General features: G+C 46.7%; 1 protein-coding gene across 3 annotated transcripts in view; it reads right to left on the reverse strand.

The window, feature by feature from the left end:
* Positions 1-22,749, reverse strand: part of CARD10 (caspase recruitment domain family member 10) — a 258,903-nt gene that overhangs the window by 94,685 nt on the left and 141,469 nt on the right. For all 3 annotated transcript variants that reach the window (XR_004538001.1, XM_033929903.1, XM_033929902.1), the window contains exons 9-12: positions 20,438-20,563; positions 19,613-19,780; positions 10,895-11,059; positions 8,339-8,369 (exon numbers count right to left, since the gene is read on the reverse strand). Coding sequence is in view for 2 of the 3 variants with exons in the window: in XM_033929903.1 (XP_033785794.1) it covers positions 8,339-8,369; positions 10,895-11,059; positions 19,613-19,780; positions 20,438-20,563 (490 nt within the window). In the remaining variant the exon portion in view is untranslated. The remainder of the gene's footprint in view (positions 1-8,338; positions 8,370-10,894; positions 11,060-19,612; positions 19,781-20,437; positions 20,564-22,749) is intronic.

Below are 22,749 nucleotides of genomic sequence, written 5' to 3' on the forward strand. Positions count from 1 at the left end.
CACTATGTATGGTTAATTATAACAATGGTGAAACATAGGACTCCTTTTACGAAGGTGCGCTAGTGTTTTTATTGCACGCACTAGATTAGTGCATGCCAAAGCGGGCGCTAGCCAAAAATCTACCACCTGCTCAAAAGGAGGCGGTAGCGGCTAGCGCGCACAATTTAGCATGCGCCATTCCGTGCGTTAAGCCCATAGCGTACCTTTGTAAAAGGAGCCCTTAGGGGTCTTTTACTAAGGCGCGCTAGCCAATTTAGCGCGCACTAAATGCGAACGCGGCCATTATATTCTAGAGACACCATATGCTAATATTTAGTGCATGCTAAATTGACTAGCGCGCCTTAGTAAAAGGCCCCCTAAGGTAGATAAAATAGAATTGCTAATCAATGCAATTAATGTGCTTGTTTTTGAGCGCAAATTAATTCAAAATGTGGTTCGAAAAGTTGATAAGCAAGCACACATTTCATCATACAGCATCTGCAGTTGTTCTCTTTTTTTTCAATTTAATTTCTGTCAGAGCTGAAAATCCAAGTTTACAAAGATAAGAAGCTCCAAACGGTAACAAAGCCTTGATTGCTTTGTTGCTGAAGTTAGGATAATTACTACATAAAAACTATATATAAAACTAAAATTACTTGCTGTTAGTTTTCATGGGCCAATCACATCAAAGAATGATGCTTGTCTGGGTGGTTCTGTCCTTTTAGACACAGATGTTCATAACACTAACAGACTCTTGCGTACTTGACGTGCATCTCATCTCTTGTAGTGTATCCTTATGAAAGGAATTTTTTAAAAATAAAGTACAATTCTGGAATCTCTTGTGGCACACCCAGAATCTCTTCGGGGCACGCCACTTTTTTTTTTTAGGACCCCTGATGAAGGCTACTACATTAGCCGAAACAAGGACCATGCAGGGTATTCACTCTTCACATAGACTCAAATGGCATAACCTTCTGGCTACCTGATTTCCAGTTATTGGTCACTGTTATTCAATACACTGGCATTTTAATCCAAGCTTGCCAACAGGATTAATGAAAGCTTTCTGTGTAAAACAGAGGGCTCATAATATTGGCGAGTACAGCAAAGAAAACATTTAGTGGAAAAAGGATGGGGGGTAGAAAAAGGGGTGTGATGATTGGGTAAGGTTGGGGTGGTAGGAAAAAGAATTAACGTTGGGATTGGAGGAACTTGGAAGGTAGAATGAGGATTAGAATGGTGAGTGATTGGTGGGAGTGATTGGGGAATTGATTGGTGGAATTCGGGCAGGAGAAGTGAGCTGTTGGTTGTGGGAGGTTGGGTGAGGAGGGCAGGTGTCTGTGAGGAAAGAAAAGTGTGGAGGGAATGGGTATTTGAAGTGAATTTTAGTTGTTTCCTGCCTGTGGTTTATTTGGTTTTAGGTGTTTTGTCAAGGATAGGAAGTGTGAAGGCTGGTGTGGTTCTTCTTATTATTAATTTTACCTTTTCAAGACGCGGCAAAAAACAACTGGTGAGGTGGTGTTTGTCGTCCTTGTGCTGGTGCTGTGGGAGCGCATTAGCGGGTTAGGCTGGCGGCGTCTGGAATCGGAGCCGTCTGTTTGTGTTTGGGTCGGCCGGTGTGCTGTCGGGTGGCTGGCGCATTTGTTATTGTAAGCGCGGCCGCGTCAGCGTTTTGTGTCGGGAGGAGTCAGCGGGCTGTTCGCAGTGCATCGGGGCGCATTCGCGCCTTCGCGTCTTTGGTGCCTGAGTGTGCAGGGGGCCTTTGTGTTCAGTCAGCTGGGGGCTGGCTGTGAGAGCTGCCTGCATTGAAGTTTGGCTTCAGCCCTATTTTTCAGGAGGCGACATTTGCTGGTAAGGATTGGCTTTAATTCTTACATTTCTTTGAGGCAATTGAGTAATTTGGTGTGTTTTGTGCTGGTTTAACCCTGTGGTTAGTATGGCTGCTTTCTTTACTGGCTGTCTGCCTGCTTGCTTTGTGGTGGGGTGCCCTGGTGTTAGTATGGCTCCTAAGAAAGGTCCTAGCAAACAGGCTGGGCAGCAGAAGAGAAGGGCCCAGTGTTAAGCGGGCTACTAAGCAGGCTGCTTCAAGGGCACGGGTCTCCACTACCTCAAGGGTACAGGGGCAGAGGGAGATTTCCCGTTGCTTGGGTCCTAGCAGCGGTGTGCGCAATAGCCGGTCGGCTGCGGTCCAGGTGACTGGTGCGAGGATTGCCGTGCCAGCAAGTGCAACAGAGGCAGTGGAGAGTGAGGTCCCTGAGACTTCCCAATCGCAAGGTGTGTCTGCTGAGGCAGTGGTTCCTGCTGGTGAGTTTTCTCGTTGTCTGTCTGACTTATTGGGTATGGTGTCTGGGGGTGGAAGGGGACGACTAGAAGGGTTGGGGGCTGGGGCGGAAGGTGGTTCGGGTGGTTCTGGGTTAAAGTCTTTGGGAAAACAGCTGCGGAATAAAAAGTTTTTGCACCGTCTGCAGCATGTAGTGAAACATTTGGATAGGGAGCGGAGGACTCGGAGATCTGGAGCAGAGGATCCCATGAAGGTTTGGGAGTCTTCTGATTCTTGGGACTCTTCCCATTCGCCATCATCCTCTTCCTCTTCAGATGTAGTGCCGGTTGGTACTGCTGGGAGTGTAGGTGTTGAGTTGGCTGGGCCTTCCAGTGGGGTTGCTCAGTTTTCTCGCTCTGGGCACACTTTATGTGAGATTGCTCCTTTAGACGGGCAGTTGTCTCAGAAATGGAAGAGAAAGATTTTATGAATGAAATATGTTGATGTATTTTCCCTATTAGAGCATGAGCAGGAGGGTATGGATAAGAAAAAGAGTGAAGACAGTAAGGATGATGGCAAGAAAAAGAGGACTCGGGTCTCCCGGACTATTTTTAATTGGATGTTAGGTTTTCATGTTTATGCTAGTGTTCTAGGCAGTGCGAAACCTGGTTTATATCCGGGTTTACTTCGTTATGCTGATTTAATTCTACGGGCCTATCGGACTTATGGAGGGTGGGCTTGGTTAAATTATGACGAGCATTTTCGGCGTAGTCTTGCTCAGGACAAGTCTGAAGCTTGGGGTTATCAGGATGTCGATTTGTGGTTGACAGAAATGACGTCAGTTAGACCGGCGTTTTTTCGGGGAGTACCCTCCTCGGGAGGCTCTGTGCCCTTGGGGAGGGGTGGTTGGGGGGCAGCAGGAGTGGGTCGAGCTGGGGCAAGTAATGGAGGACCCGGTTTGCCTTGGTGGCAAGGTGGGCAGCGAGGTGGGGTCTTGGGGTCCTTGTGTTTCCATTTCAATTCCGGTCGGTGTGACCGCGTTGGATGTAGATTCAGACATTTGTGCAGTCAGTGCCCAGGTCCCCATCCCGCTCTTAGGTGCCTGGGCAAAAGGGCCGACAGGACGATCAGCCTGGTCCGTTGCCCCCGGTGTGTCTGGTCAAGGCTCCGTCCCCCGTTAATTTGCAGCATCTCTCGGGTTGGTTGGATACTTATCCGAATCGGGATGATGCTGGCATGCTATTACATGGTTTTGCAGAAGGGTTCCCTATACCTTTTGATGGTCCTCTGTTGTCACACCGCTGTGTTAATTCCCCTTCGGTTTCTCAGTATGCGACAGTTGTACGGGACAAATTGGGCAAAGAAATTCAGTTGGGCAGAATTGCGGGGCCTTTCCGGACTCCTCCTTTTGATAATATGGTTTTGTCTCCTTTGGGTGTCATTCCAAAGAAGGAGCCCGGGAAGTTCCGTTTAATACATAATTTATCTTTTCCGTTAGGTCACAGTGTGAATTCTTTTATTGATTCCCGTTTTTGTTCTGTACAGTATGCTTCCTTTGATTGTGCAGTGGACATGTTGCGGCGGCTGGGTCCTGGTGCTTTAATGGCAAAGGCGGATATTGAATCGGCGTTTCATTTACTGCCGGTTCATCCTTCTTCCTTTCCTTTATTAGGTTTTCAATTTGAACACCAATTTTATTTTGATAGATGTATGCCCATGGGCTGTTCAGTGTCCTGTGCATATTTTGAGGCTTTCTCTACGTTTGTGCATTGGGCAACTGAGCAGAGTTCTGGGTCGCCTGCGATAGTCCATTATTTGGATGATTTTTTGTTTGGAGGGAGAGTGGGGTCTGATCAGTGTGGTGTATTGTTGGATACTTTTCACTGCCTAATGCAATTTTTGGGGGTTCCGTTAGCGGAAGAAAAATCGGAAGGGCCTTGTTTGGTTTTGGTTTTTTTGGGCATTGAGTTAGATTCTGTGCGCATGGAATCGCGTTTGCCAGCAGAAAAAGTTCAAGCATTGCGCATGGAAATTGATAGGGCTCTTCAGAAGCGCAAATTGACCCTCACTGAGGTGCAGTCTTTGGTGGGGCGTTTGCATTTTGCCTCTAGGGTTATTCCGATGGGTCGGGTCTTTGCTCGTCGCTTGGCCTTTTTGACTAAAGGGGTCCATAAAAAGTACTATCGGATTCGTTTGTCTAGGGCGGTCCATGAGGATTTACTGATTTGGAAAACATTTTTGTTGACATTTAATGGTGTCTGGGTATGGCCTCAGCCGGTGGTGTCGGCTGCAGATTTGCAGTTATTCACAGATGCAGCTGGGGGGTCGGGTTTTGGAATTTATTTTCATGGGGCCTGGTGTGCAGAGGCATGGCCAGAGTGGTGGCGTACCCAGGGTTGGTGTGCTAATGTGGCCTTCTTGGAGCTCTTTCCGGTTTGGGTGACCTTGCAGTTGTTTGGTCACCGTTTGATGAATAGAAGAGTCCTTTTGAGTTCTGATAATTCGGCAGTGGTGGAGGCTGTAAATAAGCAAAGTGCACATTGTCCTCTTTTAGTGGGATTATTGCGCCTGGTAGTGTTGAATTGTTTACAACTGAATTTGACTCTGCGAGCGAGGCATGTGCCGGGCTACAATAATGATCTTGCTGATTCTCTCTCTCGCTTTCAGTGGGTCCGTTTTCATGCTTTGGCCCCGGGAGCGGATGCTGGGCCAACCGTGATGCCTCAGGAGTTGTGGCAGCATTTCCTGGTATCTTCTCGACTTTGTTGACGGATTCATTAGCGTCCACTACTTGGAGAGTCTACAGTGCAGGCTTGCGGCGTTTTGAGCACTTCTTACAGTATTTTTTGGTCACTGGGGTTCCAGTGATTGATGAGTTTTGCATTATTAACTTTATTTTATTTGCTCATGCCATGGGTTGGTCTGTGGGTGCCCTCAATCAAGCCTTAGCTGGGGTGGCTTTTCTTTGTAAGTTACGAGGGTGGATCGATCCTACTGCTTCCTTTTTAGTTAAAAAGCTTCGAGTGGGCTATGTTAAAGGGTCTGCTCATACCCGTCCTACTGTGTTACGGTTGCCGATCTTGCCCGAGAATTTGGTGGCTATGGGATCTGCTCTTCAAGGGATTTGTGTGTCTCCTTTTGAAGTACTTCTTTTTCGTTTGGCTTTTTCTGTAGCCTTTTTTGGAGCACTTCGTATTAGTGAGTTGGTTGCTCCTTCCAAGCGGGCATTAGGTGGGACGGGGATTTTGGGGTCTGATGTGGTGTTGTCTGCATCGGAATGGCGTTGTTGCATACGGCGCTCTAAGACAGACCCTCTTGGAAAAGGTAGTTGGTTGAGGTTACGTACCTCAGCTCCATTTTCTGAATGTCCGGTGGCTTTGGCTCACATGTATGCGCCGATTCGGCCTAAAAAGGGTCTGTATTGGTTAGTACATGCTGACGGGGCCCCATTGACTCGATTCCAATTTTCTGCAGTTTTTAAAAAAGCATTGGTTAGTTTGGGTTTGGATGCTACACTTTTTGGTACTCATTCTTTCAGAATTGGGGCAGCGACTTTTGCAGCACATAAAGGGGGATCCCCTGATCTTATTCGAAGAATTGGGCGTTGGGCTTCAAATAGATATTTGGGTTATGTTCGCACAGTGTCTTCATGATTGTACTGTTAATTTCTTTCTTCTTTTCTGTTTAGTCTCCATCCGGAATTTGCCAGTTGATATTTGTACCTGGCTGTGTGGGCATTCTTTCCTGTTCTGGGCGCATAAGCATGCAGCTGAATCCAGATGGGGGTTGAATCTTGGCCTGGCTGGTCTTGGTATCGACATTGACTGGATGGGACAGAGAGGAATGCGCTGGAATCAACTTTTGCCTACTTTGTTGGAGGCTAAACGTTTTTCCTAGCCTGATTTAATTTTGATACATTTGGGTGGGAATGATTTATGTTATGTCAAGGGTGTGGATTTAATTAATCAGATGAAGAGGGACTTTATCCGTATTTTTTCAGATTTTCCTCTAACTCGTATAGTATGGTCTAAGATTATCCCTCGTCTAGTATGGAAGGATGCTCGCTCTGAGAGAGGGATTGAGCGTCTGCGGCGTCGTGTGAATGTGGATGTGGCTAGATGGGTGGGATGTATGGGGGGTATGATATTGAGTCATGATTTGTTGACTGTTGATTGTCCTGGTCTCTATCGCCCTGATGGAGTCCATTTATCTGATATAGGGTTAAATATTTTCTTGAGCACACTTCAGGATTTGTTAGAATCTTTATACCAGGCTTAATTTGGCTGCAGTTTAGTGAATTTATTGGGGGAGCGGTGACAAGCATAAGCTGTCACCGCTTTGGCGGAAATGGGAAGGGGATCCTTCCAGGCGGCCAGGGAGGAGGGAAGAATAAGTTGTGATTATAATGTTGTAGACTGTGTGCGGCACCGCCACAGACGGAGGTGAGGCCGGGCGACACCGCAGGTCTTGCTAATGGATTTATTGAAGTTGAAGTTAAGATATGGGAATTTGGGGGGCAAAGCAGCTAGGTCGTGACCGACTAGCTGTTGGGGAAAGGAAACTAAAGGCCGCCAAGGAAGGGAGGAATAAAAATGGATGTACATGGTTATTGGTTTAAATGAATTAATAAAGCTGCGGCCAAATTTTTTGCCATCAAGTGTTAGTAGTTTTATTTATAGTATTTAGTTGAGTTGTTTGCATGGTGCGAATCCAAATATTATGCCACTGCTGTAATATTTTTTTCATCAGTGGTGTTCATTACTTCGAAACAGCCTTTTGACTGCAATACTAGTCAACCAGATTGTTTTTATTGAACTGCCTATTTACTGTTTTTATTTGACCTTTTTTTAACCGATTGTTTTACTGACTGACTCACCTGTTTGAATGTACTTGCTTATTTACTCTTCCAGCCTTGCATTCAATAAATGTGTTCTGCTCATTAGCATTGCCTCTTTTATTTCCTTTATTTCCTTCAAATTGTCCTGACACAGTAGATCGCAAAGGTGACGCAAGTCGATCGCGTTGCCTTTGTGATCTTGTTCTTATTGCCTCTCTGAGCCAGGCCAGGCGCGTCCAAGCTCCGGACCAAGAAACCTTCACCTCCAACATCAATTCTGAGGTCGGAGAGGAAGTTCTGGGCCAGCCAATCGCTGCCAGAATTGATGTCAGTGGGGAAGGCTTGTGGGCCCGGCACTTGTACGCACCTGGCCTGGCTTGAGGAAGCAGGGAGAAATCGCCATGGTGGCTTGATGGGGGGCAAGGAGAGAGAAAGAATCAGAAGTGGAGAAATCGACAAAACTCTGCAGGAGGCACTACCCGAGACCCTGCCCGGGAAGAGGCAATACTGCTGGTCAAGAGCACCTTGAGAGATACTGGTGGAGAGAGAAAGAAAGACAGGCAGGCAGGGGGAGAGAAAAAGGCAGAAATAAAGAGGAGAAAGAGAGAGAAAGAAAAGGGGAGGGGGCAGAAAGAAAGAAATTTTGGATTTAAAGAAGAAGGAAGTGCAACCAGAGACTCATGAACTCACCAGACATTTGCCTTGACCTCTGAAAAAAAAACTCTGAATACAAATGATAATCAACATTTTCTCTTCGTACAGTGTGCTTTGTGGTTTTTTTTTATTTTATTGTTGGTAGATCATTTTGACTTGGTCATTTTAAAAGTAGCTCGCAAGCCCAAAAAGTATGGGCACCACTGCTCTATAGCATTAAGATCCCTGAGTAAAGAGAGGCCTTGGACCAGAGTATCTCCAAATTACTTCCCCCCTCCTCCAATAGACCAATACATACACATTGGAGAATGATATGGTGACAAAATTCATCACCGTTCCAGTCCCCGCTGATAACCGCAGGAAATAATCCCATGTCATTTTCTAGTGTCTATTTCAACCTCAGTCCTTCTACCCCAGCATTCTTCAACGCAAAGCTTGAGGTCAGTGGTTGTGGTCATTCATACTCTGATTCTTCCCTCTCTCCTTAAAGAATGACATGAAGATGATTATCCACGGGGACGGGAATGGTAATGAATTTTGTCACCATGTCATTCTCTAATACACATCCTAGCACACATACACATCCATGTCTCCTCCTTTCTATTCCTTACCTTTTAGATCCAAAGACTTTGACCAGCCATCCTGTAACATATAAAAAGAAGCAGGAATTTCAAATTTTAGCAGGTACTATACATGCTTTATTCATGTCCCTCTGTGAGAAACAAAGCAGGAAGACCCAGTGTTCCACAGGAAAAGGAGCAATCCAAGCAAAAACAGACTGTGGACAATGTTCTTGACTTTCCTTTTATTTCTTCAAAAAGTCTATCAGATTTTAACATGATCCACATGGATAAGATTTTTTTTAATACTGTTTGAAACTTTTTGAAGAAATAAAAGGAAAGTCAAGAACATTGTTGTTTGCTTGGATTATTCATGCCCCTCAACATTTTAATTTTGAGAGTCAGTCTGAAAACCAGAACACAACAAACTTCCTATTTTCTCTCACACATCCTACTGGTGATTTATTTCAACTTCTATCCATCTCCTTCCTCTTTCTAAATTTTTTTTTTGTTGTTGTTGTTGTATGTAGAATAAATGCAGTCAGCCTTCATGCCCTGACAGACTGACTTCTATAGGCCTGATCCGCTAACACAGAACAAAAGAAACCTTAACCTGTCAGACCAGATTACCGTATTTTCACGCATATAACACGCGCGTTATACACGATTTTACAAACCATGCATAACATTGCGCGTTATACGCATGAGCGCGTTGTACAAAATTTTTTTTACATAGTTCCCCCCCCGATGTCCGATTCACCCCCCCCCCGCAGGACCGCTTGCACCCCCACCCCGAAGGACCGCTCGCACGCACGCATGCACCCGCACCCGCACCCCCACACCGAAGGACCGATGGGGCAAGAGGGAGCTCAAGCCCTCTTGCCCCCCCGACTCCCCGACACGATCGGGGCAAAAGGGAGCCCAAGCCCTCTTGCCCACCGACTCCCCAACTCCCCGACAATATCGGGCCAGGAGGGAGCCCAAGCCCTCCTGGCTCTGGCGACCCCCCTCCCCCGCTAGTTGTTCAGGCCAGGAGGGAGCCCAAGTCCTCCTGGCCCTGGCGACCCCCCCCCCCCCCCGCTAGTTGTTCGGGCCAGGAGGGAGCCCAAACCCTCCTGGCCACGGCGACCCCCTACCCCCACCCCGCACTACATTACGGGCAGGAGGGATCCCAGGCCCTCCTGCCCTCGAAGCAAACCCCCCTCCCCCCAACAACCGCCCCCCCAGCCGACCCGCGACCCCCCTGGCCAACCCCCACGACACCCCCACCCCCCTTCCCCGTACCTTTGTGTAGTTGGCCGAACAGACGGGAGCCAAACCCACCTGTCCGGCAGGCAGCCAATGAGGGAATGAGGCCAGATTGGCCCATCCGTCCCAAAGCTCCGTCTACTGGTGGGGCCTAAGGCGCCTGGGCCAATTAGAATAGGCCCGGGAGCCTTAGGTCTCTCCTGGGAGCGGGGCCTTGGGCACATGGTCAGGTTGGGCCCATGTGCCTCAGGCCCCGCCCCCAGGAGGGACCTAAGGCTCCCGGGCCTATTCTGATTGGCCCAGGCGCCTTAGGCCCCACCAGTAGGCGGAGCTTTGGGACGGATGGGCCAATCCGGCCTCATTCCATCGTTGGTTGCCTGCCGGACAGGCGGGTTTGGCTCCTGTCTGTCCGGCCAACAACACAAAGGTACGGGGAAGGGGGGTGGGGGTGTCGTGGGGGTTGGCCAGGGAGGTCGCGGGTCGGCTGGGGGGGCGGTCGGAGGTTCATAGGGGGGGCGGTCTTTGGGGGAAGGGGGGTTTGCTTCGAGGGCAGGAGGGCCTGGGATCCCTCCTGCCCGTAATGTAGTGCGGGGTGGGGTAGGGAGTCGCCGTGGCCAGGAGGGTTTGGGCTCCCTCCTGGCCCAAACAACTAGCGGGGGGGGGGTCGCCAGAGCCAGGAGGGCTTGGGCTCCCTCCTGGCCCAATATTGTCGGGGAGTTGGGGAGTCGGCGGGGCAAGAGGTCTTGAGCTCCCTTTTGCCCCGATCATGTCGGGGAGTCGGGGGGGGCAAGAGGGCTTGAGCTCCCTCTTGCCCCGATCGTGTCGGGGGTGCCACGGTTGGCTGGGGCAAGAAGGCTTGAGCTCCCTCTTGCCCCGATCGTGTCGGGGAGTCGGGTACGTGCGAGCGGTCCTTCAGGGTGGGGGTGCGAGCGGTCCTTCGGGGTGGGGGTGCGAGCGGTCCTGCGGGGGGGGTGAATCGGACGTCGGGGGGGGCATCAGGCTTTCAGAGTGGGGACAGGACTTCAAGGGGGAGAGGAGAGTCGGACGGGCGAAAGGAGAGTCGGGGTGGCCAGAGGAGAGTCAGGTGGCGACGGGAGAGTCGGGCAGCATGCGCGGTATACGGGTGTGCGCAGTATACAAATTTTTTTTTACATATATTTGGGTTTCCCGCGCGCTATACCCGTGTGCGTGTTTTACACGGGTGTGCGTTATCTACGTGAAAATACGGTAATATCTTCTGCCACACAAGAGGCAGGGTTCTTACAGAACACTAGACTATGACAGTGCTGTTTTGATGTGCAGGGGGACGAGTGAAGCTCAGTACATCATTTCCCCACCTCCCTCACCCATTCTTCCTACCAATGTGCATCTTGTGCATGATTTTGGACAGGTGCATAAGGATTTCTCTGCTTCTTCTCTTGGAATGCCAGCCAAGCAAACATCCTTCCGCGAGGAGAAGCCATCCAAGAGAATCCAGCTGCCCATGAGGTCAAAGCTAAGCGAGGGAGGATCTGCAGCAAGTATCTGGAGACAGAAGAGCAAAGATGTGGCAAAGAAATGGATTATGTAAACAGAGTGCATCTTCCCCTTTTTCCTCCCCTGTCTCTATGCTTCCTCTTTTTTTTTTTTTTGCAAATCTTTATTAGTTTTCAGTTATTAACAGTGCAATACAATGAATTTAAACATAAACGAATCAAACAAAAGCACTTTAAATATACAAATATTTCAACAACAAACATTTTCACCCCCTCTCTCCTTAACTAATGAAAATAAAACCACATGTAAAAAATTCAATAAAATAGATATAATGAATAATAATTATAATGTTTTCCCATCTCCCTCCCTCCCACCCTGGATGTGTACAGAGGACAGATAAAAAGAAAAGGTACATGACAACTATTGTGACTCAATAAATGATGTCAATGGGCTTCACACCCTTTTAAATGCACTACTATATCCTAAAATTTCAGCATTCATTCTTTCATATTTGTAGCTAGAAAATAAGTTTGCCCACCAGAAAGTATAATTAAGTCTATCATAACTCTTCCAGTTGCGTGTTATGCCTCTTCTTTAACAAGGAAGGAAAGGCACCAGCAGGGTAAGGTTACAGGATCCCCCCATTAGCTTAGCCAGGGAAGATCTTTTTCAGACCAGCACTTGCTTGAAGAATGTTCTCAAGATAGAAGAAATCATATTCTTGGGGAGGTAACTGTAGGATGCACTCCAGTGGGAACATAAGTTGGGGTAATTCCAAAAATGCGAAGAGCTCTTTTTATGGGGCAGGGGTATCACTGTGGATCATTCGAGAAGATGTATGGCTTCCTGTCTGCTTCTGGACAGAGTTTCTTGGATTGCATCATTCGTTCACAGCTTTCTCACTTCAACCCTCATCATCAGAAGCCCTGAGGAAGGCAGATCTCTGCTGAAACACGGCCCGTGTAGGGTCCCGTTTCTAAGACTCAAATCACAGAACATATTACATTACATTAGTGATTTCTATTCCGCCAATACCTTGCGGTTCAAGGCGGATTACATAAAAGTTTTCAGAGATTACATTAAAGTTTACAGGAATAGCATAAGAGATGTCATAAGAGTTACATAAGAATTACCAAAGAGTTGTCGCGATCTTAAGGTGATAAATGTTGGGTAATAAGAATTACCAAAGAATTGTCGAGATCTTAAGGAAATAACTGTATTATCTCGGACATAGACTCTTTGTATTTTAATTGTTTTGAATTGATATTTTGATAATGAACATCCACGCCAGAAGCTACCTGCATATCCAGGAATATGTGTTCCACTCTTTGCATTTTTGGATTTACCCCTACTGATGTGGAATATCGGTCCCCCTTTCTTTGGTTTGGAACATAGGATGGAAAGACTTAGGGCTCCTTTTACAAAGGCACGTTAGTGGTTTAATGCGCGTAATAGCGTGCGTTAAACCACCGGCCGCACTAGCCGCTATCGCCTCCTCTTGAGCAGACAGTAGTTTTTCGGCTAACGTGTGATTAAAAGTCACGCGTGCTAAAGCCGCTGTCTGTTATAGTGTGTTAGAATTGCTGTTTGTCAGTGAGTTATGTAATGTTTTGTATTACTTCACAATATGCCTGGCTCTAGGTTTGGATTTGGATTTTAGCTCACACCTTTCTCAGCAGTAAATCAAGGTGAGTTAAGAACATAAGAATTACCGCTGCTGGGTCAGACCAGTGGTCCATCGTGCCCAGCAGTCCGCTCCCACGGCGGCCCTTAGGTCAAAGACCAGTGCCCTAACTGAGACTAGCCTTACCTGCGTACGTTCTGGTTTAGCAGGAACTTGTCTAACTTTGTCTTGAATCCCTGGAGGGTGTTTTCCTGTCCCTGGATGGCCTACAATCTCAGCTTGTACTCGAGGTGATGTATAGTTAAGGGACTCGTCCAACATCTCATGAAGCAGCTATGGGATTTAAAACCTGGCTTTTCCAGTTCTCAAGATTTCGGTAATTCCCCCATCTGAGCACAGTGTATCGATCAAGTTCAAGTTTACAAATATCTGGTCGGTTTACAATGATGAAAAAATAAAAATAAAAATTCATGATCTTGACAGGAATAATAACTAATAAAAAAATACATCTATCTAGCCTGTTCTGTTTGAGCAGTTTGGATGGGTCCATTATTGGAGGCTGTTTCTAGATAATCCCTTCCTGAGGAAGCACAAGGCGAAACTCGAGTAGAAGGGAAAATAGATGTATTTTTTGGCTTCCAGAAATTATTATTAGTTGCACAAGCACTTTATGACACCAGCTGCCCATCATGTGACCATCGGAGAAGTATCTACCACCACAAAAGATAAGTTAACTTTATAGTAAATGGAGGTTAGATTGTTGTATGGTGATACAGACATCAATAGTTTCATGATGGTCTGACGGCAGCCGGTGTTGTGTGTTTTTACACTTGAACACTATGGTTGTGGGTCTGAGCACTATTTAAATTAATAAATTATTTAATTTTTTTTTAATTATGATACGAATATAGTTATCATAATATTGAAATCATATCATATGTATTATTGTTTTAATAATTAAGATAAGAAGGGGAGAAAATGATTGTTTAATGTAATAATTGTATAGTTAATAGTGTGTTTTTATGCAGTTTGTATGATTTACCATTTGTATCGCACTATCAAAGTTTAAAAATCAATAAAGATTTACAAAAAAAAAGTAAAGTAAAAAAAATTGTTTAAAATATTAAAATTATGTATAACAAAACAAAAAAAAGAAAAAATAAGGGGATTGAGATCAAAACAGAGACTTTATTACAATGGGTATGGGACAGAAGGAAAGAAAGGGGAAGGGAAGGTTTTTTTAAAAATACATTGTATAAATGAAAATAAAAGGAAGGGAGGAAGGGAAGGATAAAACAAGAGGAAAAAATGTGCCTTCTTGTCCAGTTTGTCTGTCTTGACGAGATTGTCTCATCTGTGTTTTGATGTACGGCACTGTGTATGTCTAGTAGCGCTATAGAGATGATTAGTAGTTGAACATCTCTATTCACATGGCTAACAAGAAGATGCTGGACTAATGAGAGGTACAAGGGCAGTGGCGTAGCGAGAGTAGCACCCCCTGCATCCTCCTCCCGCTCCTGTGCCCCCTGCCACACTTGAGCCCTCCCTTCCCACCCCCGTACCTTTAATCGTCATTTGTGCAAGCAACTTCTACAGCCTGCTGCTCGTGCTGGCATTCCCTCTGATGTCACTTCCTGGCCCCGTGACCCAGAAGTAATTTCTAAGGGAGCCAGGCTGGTGTGAGTAGCAGGCTAGAATAGTTGCTTGCACTGCTGAAGATTCTTAAAGGGGTACAGGGAATGAGGAAGGGAGGGCACGAACATGGTGTTTTCCATTGCCGAAATATCATACTGGAACAATCTTACCGGGCAATTAAGATTATGCGCAGATCATTACAGCTTTATGAAGATGTTGGAAACCCAAACGGTTTGTAAACACATATTTCTGATCTGTCTTTCCTACAGTGTTGGCCCTTTCTTGTATTCTTTTAATATGTTATTGAAGGATTTGCAAATTTGATTTTTAAATGTGTTGATGATATTTTCAAGAATGTTTTCGTACTGTTTTGGTTTTCTTGCTTGGCGTATGTTTAATTGGAAACCGCTGTGACTCCAGGCGGTATATTAAGTTTTTTAATAAATAAATAAACTCTTAATTTTTTAAATGATCTTTTCATGGCGTGGTCAATTACCATGACAATTGAGGTCATTATTCAGTTTTGAGCTCTGCACGGAATTCAGATAGGTAACCCCAATCAAGGCACCTATCAGCCCCTAACCTAGGCACTGTTTATAGAATCTGGCCCTGTCTGATAACAAAGGTATGTTAGCCTACAGGCCAAAATAAGGGTTAAAAAGGCCCTGCCCTGAATGGTTATGAAGCTCCAGTTATTTAATCAGAGTATTTAAACATGCAAGCAATTTGCTTTGCCCAAGGCTATAGGGTGGAATCCTGAGACCCCAGATATGAAATCTGAGCTTGCTGTGCTGGTGGGAGCAAGTGCTGAATTCTCAGAATGACTGCCATGCCTGAACAGGCATTGGGAAGAGCAGGTGGGTGCATAAAGGCTTGTTGCCTCTTTCTTATTTATTTGTTTAGTTTTCTATACCATTCTCCCAGGAGAGCTCAGAACGGTTTACATGAATTTATTCAGGTACCCAAGCATTTTTCCCTGTCTGTCCAAGTGGGCTCACATTCCATATAATGAGCCTGGGGCAATGGGGGGATTAAGTTTTCCCAGGGTCACAAGGAGTAGCGTGGGTCAGTGGCGTACTTAGCATATGTGACAGCCGGAGCCCATCATTGTTTGGCATCCCCCCCCCATCTGTACGAAAAACATGATTTTTAGTAAAAAGCCACATGTCACACATGAGTACCTAGGAAAAGGCAGCATCTTACATACTGCAGTGAGCAGTACAACATCAATACACCCATTGTAAAACTAAACAAGCCAGACTAGTACAGATCAATCCTAACAGAAAACCATGTCTTTCGAACACACAGAACACAGAAAACACCTTCGCTTAATGGCCATGGCCAAGGGGGAGGACCTGGATATAATTGGAATTACAGAAACATGGTGGACAGAGGAGAATCAATGGGATGTGGCGCTGCCGGGGTACAAGCTCTACAGGAAGGACAGGACCCACAAAAAGGGGGGAGGCATAGCAATATATGTAAAGGACTCTATCTACTCGGTCGGGATGGATATGGCAACGAAGGCAGAGGGGCTGGAATCACTATGGATCAAATTGCCGGGAAACAAGGGTGCAGGCATAAAACTGGGGCTGTACTATCGCCCACCTGGTACGCCAGAAGGAGTCGGACACGACTTGGAAACTGAACTGAGACAGGAATGCGGGACTGGAAGTGTAACAGTGATGGGGGACTTCAACTACCCGGGGATAGACTGGAGTACGGGTCACTCCAACTGCACTAGGGAAACAGGATTTGTAGAAGCTGTGAGGGACTGCTTCATGGAGCAACTAGTCAGGGAACCGACGCGAGGGGGTGCTACTCTTGACCTCATCCTAAACGGATTAGGGGGGCCTGCAAGAGAGGTAGAAGTGGGAGGACCACTAGGCAACAGTGATCACAACACGATCAGATTCACATTAGAAAGGGGGACACCCATAGTAAGGAGGACCGCAACAACTGCGCTCAACTTCAGTAAAGGGAACTATGTTGCTATGAGGAAAATGGTGGGGAGGAAGCTCAGAAACATCTTTAGGATGGAGACTGTAGGAAGCGCCTGGACCCTATTCAGGGACACCCTGCAGGAAGCACAAAGAATGTACGTCCCCAGTTTCAGGAAAGGCTGCAAGAACAAGCGGTCAAAGGACCCGGTTTGGATGTCAACAGAAGTAAAGAGGGCAATAAATGACAAAAAAGTATCCTTCTGGAGATGGAAAAAGGACCCAATGGAGGAAAATCACCAGGCGCACAGGAAATGCCAAAAGGAATGCCACCGAGAGGTTAGAAAAGCACAAGGGAAATACGAAGAGGGGCTGGCCAGGGAGGCAAAAAACTTCAAGGCATTCTTCAGTTATGTTAAGGGGAAGCGACCAGCGAGAGAGGAGGTGGGGCCGTTGGACGATGGAGATAGGAAGGGAGTGATTAAGGAGGATAAAGAGGTAGCTGAGAGGTTGAACACGTTCTTCTCGTCGGTTTTCATGAGAGAAGACACATCTAATATACCGGACTCAGAGGAGCTCATGAGTGGGGAACAGGCTGAAAAATTGGAGCACATAGAGTTAAGTAAGGAGGATGTCCTCAAACAGATAGACAGGTTAAAATGCGGCAAATCACCGGGCCCAGACGGGATCCACCCAAGGGTTCTGAAGGAACTAAGACAAGAAATAGCGGGCACAATCCAACATGTTTGCAACCTATCCTTGAAAACTGGAGAGGTACCAGAGGACTGGAAATTGGCAAATGTCACACCCATCTTCAAAAAGGGATCGAGGGGTGACCCCGGGAACTACAGGCCGGTGAGCCTGACTTCAATAATAGGGAAAATGGTGGAAGCTATGATCAAGGACGGCATTTGCGGGCACATCGAGAGAAATGGCCTACTGAGAACAAGCCAGCACGGATTCTGTAAGGGAAGGTCATGCCTAACAAACCTTCTGTACTTCTTTGAGGGAATAAGCAGTCGGGTGGACAATGGGGAATCCATAGACATCATTTACCTCGATTTTCAAAAGGCTTTCGACAAGGTGCCACATGAAAGGCTGCTTAGGAAGCTGTGGAACCACGGGGTGGGAGGGGATGTGCACAGATGGATCAAGCACTGGTTGTCGGGTAGACTGCAGAGGGTCGGAGTAAAGGGCCAATATTCTGACTGGCGGGGAGTCACGAGCGGTGTGCCACAGGGATCGGTGCTGGGGCCGTTACTCTTCAACATATTCATCAATGACCTAGAAAAGGAGGCAAAGTGCGAGGTTATAAAATTTGCAGACGATACCAAACTGTGCGGCAGAGTTAGGTCCAGGGAGGAGTGTGAGGACCTGCAAAGGGACCTGGACAAGCTGGAAGACTGGGCAAACAAATGGCAAATGCGCTTTAACGTGGAAAAATGTAAGGTCATGCATATAGGAAAAAAGAATCCGTTGTTCAACTACAAATTGGGGGGGCATTGTTGGGAGACAGCGGTCTTGAGAGGGACTTGGGTGTGCTGGTGGATGCATCACTGAAGCCATCTGCACAGTGCGCAGCAGCCTCAAAAAAAGCCAACAGGATGCTGGGCATCATAAAGAGGGGCATAACAACCAGGACGCGGGAAGTCATCATGCCATTGTATCGAGCGATGGTGCGTCCACATCTGGAATACTGCGTTCAATATTGGTCGCCGTACCTCAAGAAGGACATGGCGGTACTTGAGAGAGTCCAAAGGAGAGCAACCAAACTGGTAAGAGGGCTGGAACACTGCCCATACGCCGAGAGGTTGGATAGGCTGGGGCTCTTCTCTCTGGAAAAAAGGAGGCTCAGGGGAGATATGATAGAGACCTTCAAGATCATGAGGGGCATGGAGAGGGTGGATAGGGACAGATTCTTCAGACTGAAGGGAACAACAGGTACGAGGGGGCATTCGGAGAAACTGAAGGGAGATAGGTTCAAAACAAATGCAAGGAAGTTTTTTTTCACCCAAAGGGTCGTGGACACTTGGAATGCGCTACCGGAGGAAGTGATCAGGCAGAGTACGGTACAAGGATTCAAACAGGGATTGGACGGATTCCTGAGGGATAAAGGGATCGTGGGATACTGAGAGAGGTGCTGGGATGTATCACAGGTAAAGAAAGCTAACCAGGTAATAAGTATAGAAACCCAACCAGGTCGTGCATGTGCAAGACTGGAGGGTTAGGACTTCGATGGGAAGCTAGGACTTAAATGGGAAACCAGAGTGCCAAGGGGACCTGTTTGGGCCGCCGTGGGAGCGGACTGCTGGGCAGGATGGACCTGTGGTCTGACCCGGCAGAGGCACTGCTTATGTTCTTATGTTCTTAATATGGAATATGTCATCACAAACTAACCCCTCCCCCTTTTACAAAACTGTAGTGTGGATTTTAGGCACGGTGGTAACAGCTCTGACGCTCATAGAATTCTGAGCATCAGAGCTGCTACCACCATGTCTGGCGCTAAAAAACGCTTCACAGTTTTGTAAAAGGGGGGATAAAAAAGAAATACATAGACAAAGGTTAAATTGAACCAGCAAGAAGCCGGACTCTGCATACAGTGCACCACAGAAACAGTGACATATGTCTCCTAAAGTAATAAATAAATAGAAAATTTTTGTTCTACCTTTGTCTTCTCTGGTTTCTGCTTTCCTCATCTTCTCATTCAATTCCTTCCATCCACTGTCTCTCTTCTCTCTGCGTCTTCCATTTGCTCTGTTACTGTGCCTCTCCCTTTCTCCCCCCTTCCAAATTGGTCTGGCACCCATCTTCTTCCCTCTGCTCCCCCCATTGTCTGGCATCTCTGTCTTCTTCCCTGCCAGCGTCTTCTCCCCACTCTCTCTTCCCCATTTCCTTTCAGCGTCCTCCCCACTCTGTATTTTAGCGTCCTTCAGCCCCCCTCTATATTCCCCATATGCTTTCAGCGTCCTTCTCCCCCCCTCTGTCTTCCCCATGTGCTATCAGTGTCCTTCTCCCCCCTCTGTCTTCCCCATGTGCTTTCAGCGTCCTTCTCCCCCCCTCTGTCTTCCCCATGTGCTTTCAGCGTCCTTCTCCCCCCCTCTGTCTTTCCCATGTGCTTTCAGCATCCTTTTCCCCCCTCTGTCTTCCCCATGTGCTTTTCAGCATTCTTCTCCCCCCCTATCTTCCCCATGTGCTTTCAGTGTCCTTCCCCCCCTGTCTTCTTTATGTGCTTTCAGCGTCTTTATCCCCCTCTGTTTTACCCATTTCCCTTCAGCGTCTTTTCCTCTCCACCCCACCTTTCCTTTCTCCCTCCCTGCCCTTTACCTTCGTGGCACTTCCCCTCCACCCCCCCCCCCCCATCCCCTTTCAGATCACATCTTCAAAGCTCAGGACACTACTCACAGTTTCCCCATGACTCTGCACGCTTCCACTTCTACACTCCATCTTGTGTAGTCTGGTCAGAATTTCATCCCGCTCTTCCTCCAGGGCTCGAACTTTTTTCCGGTACTCATCTTTTTCTAGTAGGCTCTGAGAGTACCGCAGTTGCATCTGGTCCAAGGCCTGGATGGCCTGAAACACACGTACACAACCCCCCAAAAAAAAAAAAAAAAAATCACAGGAATTCCAGGGACATAGAAAGATGGAGACAGCCTCTTCCCTGTGAATGACAGAGAGTGTTCTGGCAGTTAGAGGGATGGAGACAGCCTCCTCCCATTATGAGACAGTGCTCTGGGGTTTACAGATAACGTCCTCCTGGTGACATGAGATTAGGGTTGCCAGGTTTTACGATTGTATAATCCAGACACCCTAGACCTTCCCCCAGGCCCACCCATCTCTGCCCCAGTCCCACCCTAGCTCTGCCCCCACTGCCTGCTTTGATCAGGCAGGAGGCAATCCGCACATGCGCGGATTGCCTCCTACCCAAAGCGATTGAGAGGAGGCTTTTCAAAACCTGGACAAAGTGCCGGGTTTAAAAATCCATCCAGACCCCCAGACATGTGCTCAAAAAGAGGACATGTCCGGGAAAATCTAATGTCTGGCAACCCTACATGAGATTACTTTGGGAGTTAGAGGAAGAGAGACAGTCTCCTCCATGTGCAACAGACAGAATGCTTTGGGAGTTAAAGGAATAGAGACAGTCTTCTCCCAGTATGAAAGAAATAGTGCTCTGGGAGTTAGAGGGATGGGGATGATCTCCTCCAAACAACATTAAAAATCAGAGGTCACCTGGTCTCGCTCCTTCTCAATCTCATGTAGCTGCCCCAGTACAGTTTTCATCCGTTGCTTATACAGCTCACAGTCCTTCTGCAGACTCCGGTGCTGCAGTTGAAAATCCTCCAGCTCATGAAGATACTGTGCAAATATATAAATGAATAGCTCCAGCTCTAGCCCACACTGGACAGCCACATGTGAAGAATAAACTCTGTGCTCCTATGAGGGAGTTTATAGGAAGCTACCACTCCCCCTTAGTAACCCTTCCTCACAGTGGCAGAACCACCTTAAACCTCACAATTCTGTCCGAAGGGGAAGAGAGATGAAAAGAGTGGAGCCAGGTGGACATAGTCCAGGAAGTGTAAAAGCTGGGATCCAGCTAGGTTGAATGGTCCCAAAGGAAAGCGGTGAAACCCTACTCCATGTGCCTTTACCGGCAGTGGCATGCATTCAGGGTCTTCAGGGGATTTGCCCCACCCTTTAAAGGCCCTGAGAGCACTGCTCTGAATGTTATTGGTTGAGCAGGCAACAGACAGTCAGATGATGCTCAGCCAATGAAATTCAGATCAGTACTGACAGGGTCTTCAGGGGGTTTGAAGAATCCCCAGTCCTTGAGCCCTGTTTTTTTGGTTTGTTTGTTTATTTTTTCTTTGATGCAGTTTGACTGGTTGAGCAGGCTGCCTGCTTAACAAATTAAACTGCATCAAACAAAAAGAAAACAAAAAAATAAAAAAGAAGGGCTGGAGAGCTGGGGATACATTGAATCCCCTGAAAGACCTCACCATAAATCACTATCTACTGCATATGTATGAACTGCAGCTGTAACAGGCAAACTTCAACTTGAGACTTTTTTAAAACTGAGGAGAAGATTCTCAAAATTTGCTGGTAAAATCCGGCGAGTCAATGTAGTAGCCTTAGGGAGAGGGATTTTTATTTTATGGATGATTCTCTGCATGCAAATTATATGTACGCTATTTGTGTGGAGAATCATCAGTAAATAGCGGGAGGAACTGTGCCTGATGCTTCCTCAGAAGAGCAATCGCTAAGCACAGCTCCTCCCTTCTGTCAAAGCTGCTCTCCCTGTCCCAATCAACTGAGCTGCAGGTCTCCTAAGTCCTGCCAGCTCAGCTGATTGACCAGCAGGGAGAACAGCAGAGGGAAATGTTCCCCCTCCCGCTAACATCCCCCTCATCTACCGCTGCTCCCCCCAAGATCTTCAAAATGGTGGCCCTTTCCCTTCCCAGTGCATCCTGAGATACACTAGGAAGGGCCTAAGGCTGTGATTGGCTCAGACACCTAAGGTTCTTCCTTTGGGGAGGGGCCTTATGCACCTGAGCCAATCAGAGCCTTAGACTCCTCCCAGTGCAGGCTGGTGATGCAGGAGCAGATCATGCGAGGAGATTCCTACATGCAAGGGCTGGCTTTTTATGTTTATTTTCCCTCCTACCTGTGAGCCAAACAGGACCTCCTACCTGGTACCTTTAACAAATATTATTCGAGATGGTGTTTATTCTTAAACCTGGCAGAACCCCTGTGGGGCTCCCCAGAAATCCAAATTATCCCTTATACTTTTTAATATCTGTGAAGGGCGCCCAGTGGTGGAATGCTTTGCCACTTGAAGTTAAAGAGGTACCATCTTTATTAATTTTTCAGAAATTGATCAAAACAGTATTGTTTGAATGATATTATTTGTGCAAATGGGAATAATGAATATGAGGTATTGATGGTTTTTATGTAGGAAACAGATTTTAGGATTATTGGTTATGTGAGATGTTATTGGATTGTAATTGTCTATGATTGCGTTGTATATGTTTACTGTAACTCGCTCAGAATTGCAGGATGTGCAAGTTAAAATTTTTTTAAATAAAATCTTTGGGAAGGCATTTGGCCAGCCAAGGATTTAGGTCCTATAGTTTTGCTGATGATGGGCTGCATACAGACTGTACTGTCTATTGTGGAACAATGGATGCTTGATCATAAGTTGAACCTAAATGTCAATAAAACTTTTTTTTTTCTTGCCATCAGATCCCCTGACATTGGTGAGGACAGAGTTCAGGTGGGTTCTTGTACCTACTCGTTTGCTCCAACTGTAAAAATGCTGGATGTAGTTTTGAATAGGTGATTGTCATTACATGATCAGCTTAACACTGTTGTTTGAAAGGGGTTTTCTTTGTGGAAACTGCGTTCCATTCAGGGTTACTTTGAGGAACTCCCCTTCTGAATTTTGACTTAATCATTGATCTTAGATATATAGATTACTGTATCATTTATTTTGGCTGTCCAAACATCTTAGCCCTTGATTTGATTTTTTTTTTCTTTCCATGTTA

Source organism: Geotrypetes seraphini, chromosome 2 (assembly GCF_902459505.1).
Source record: "Geotrypetes seraphini chromosome 2, aGeoSer1.1, whole genome shotgun sequence".
NCBI classification, from domain to species: domain Eukaryota; kingdom Metazoa; phylum Chordata; class Amphibia; order Gymnophiona; family Dermophiidae; genus Geotrypetes; species Geotrypetes seraphini.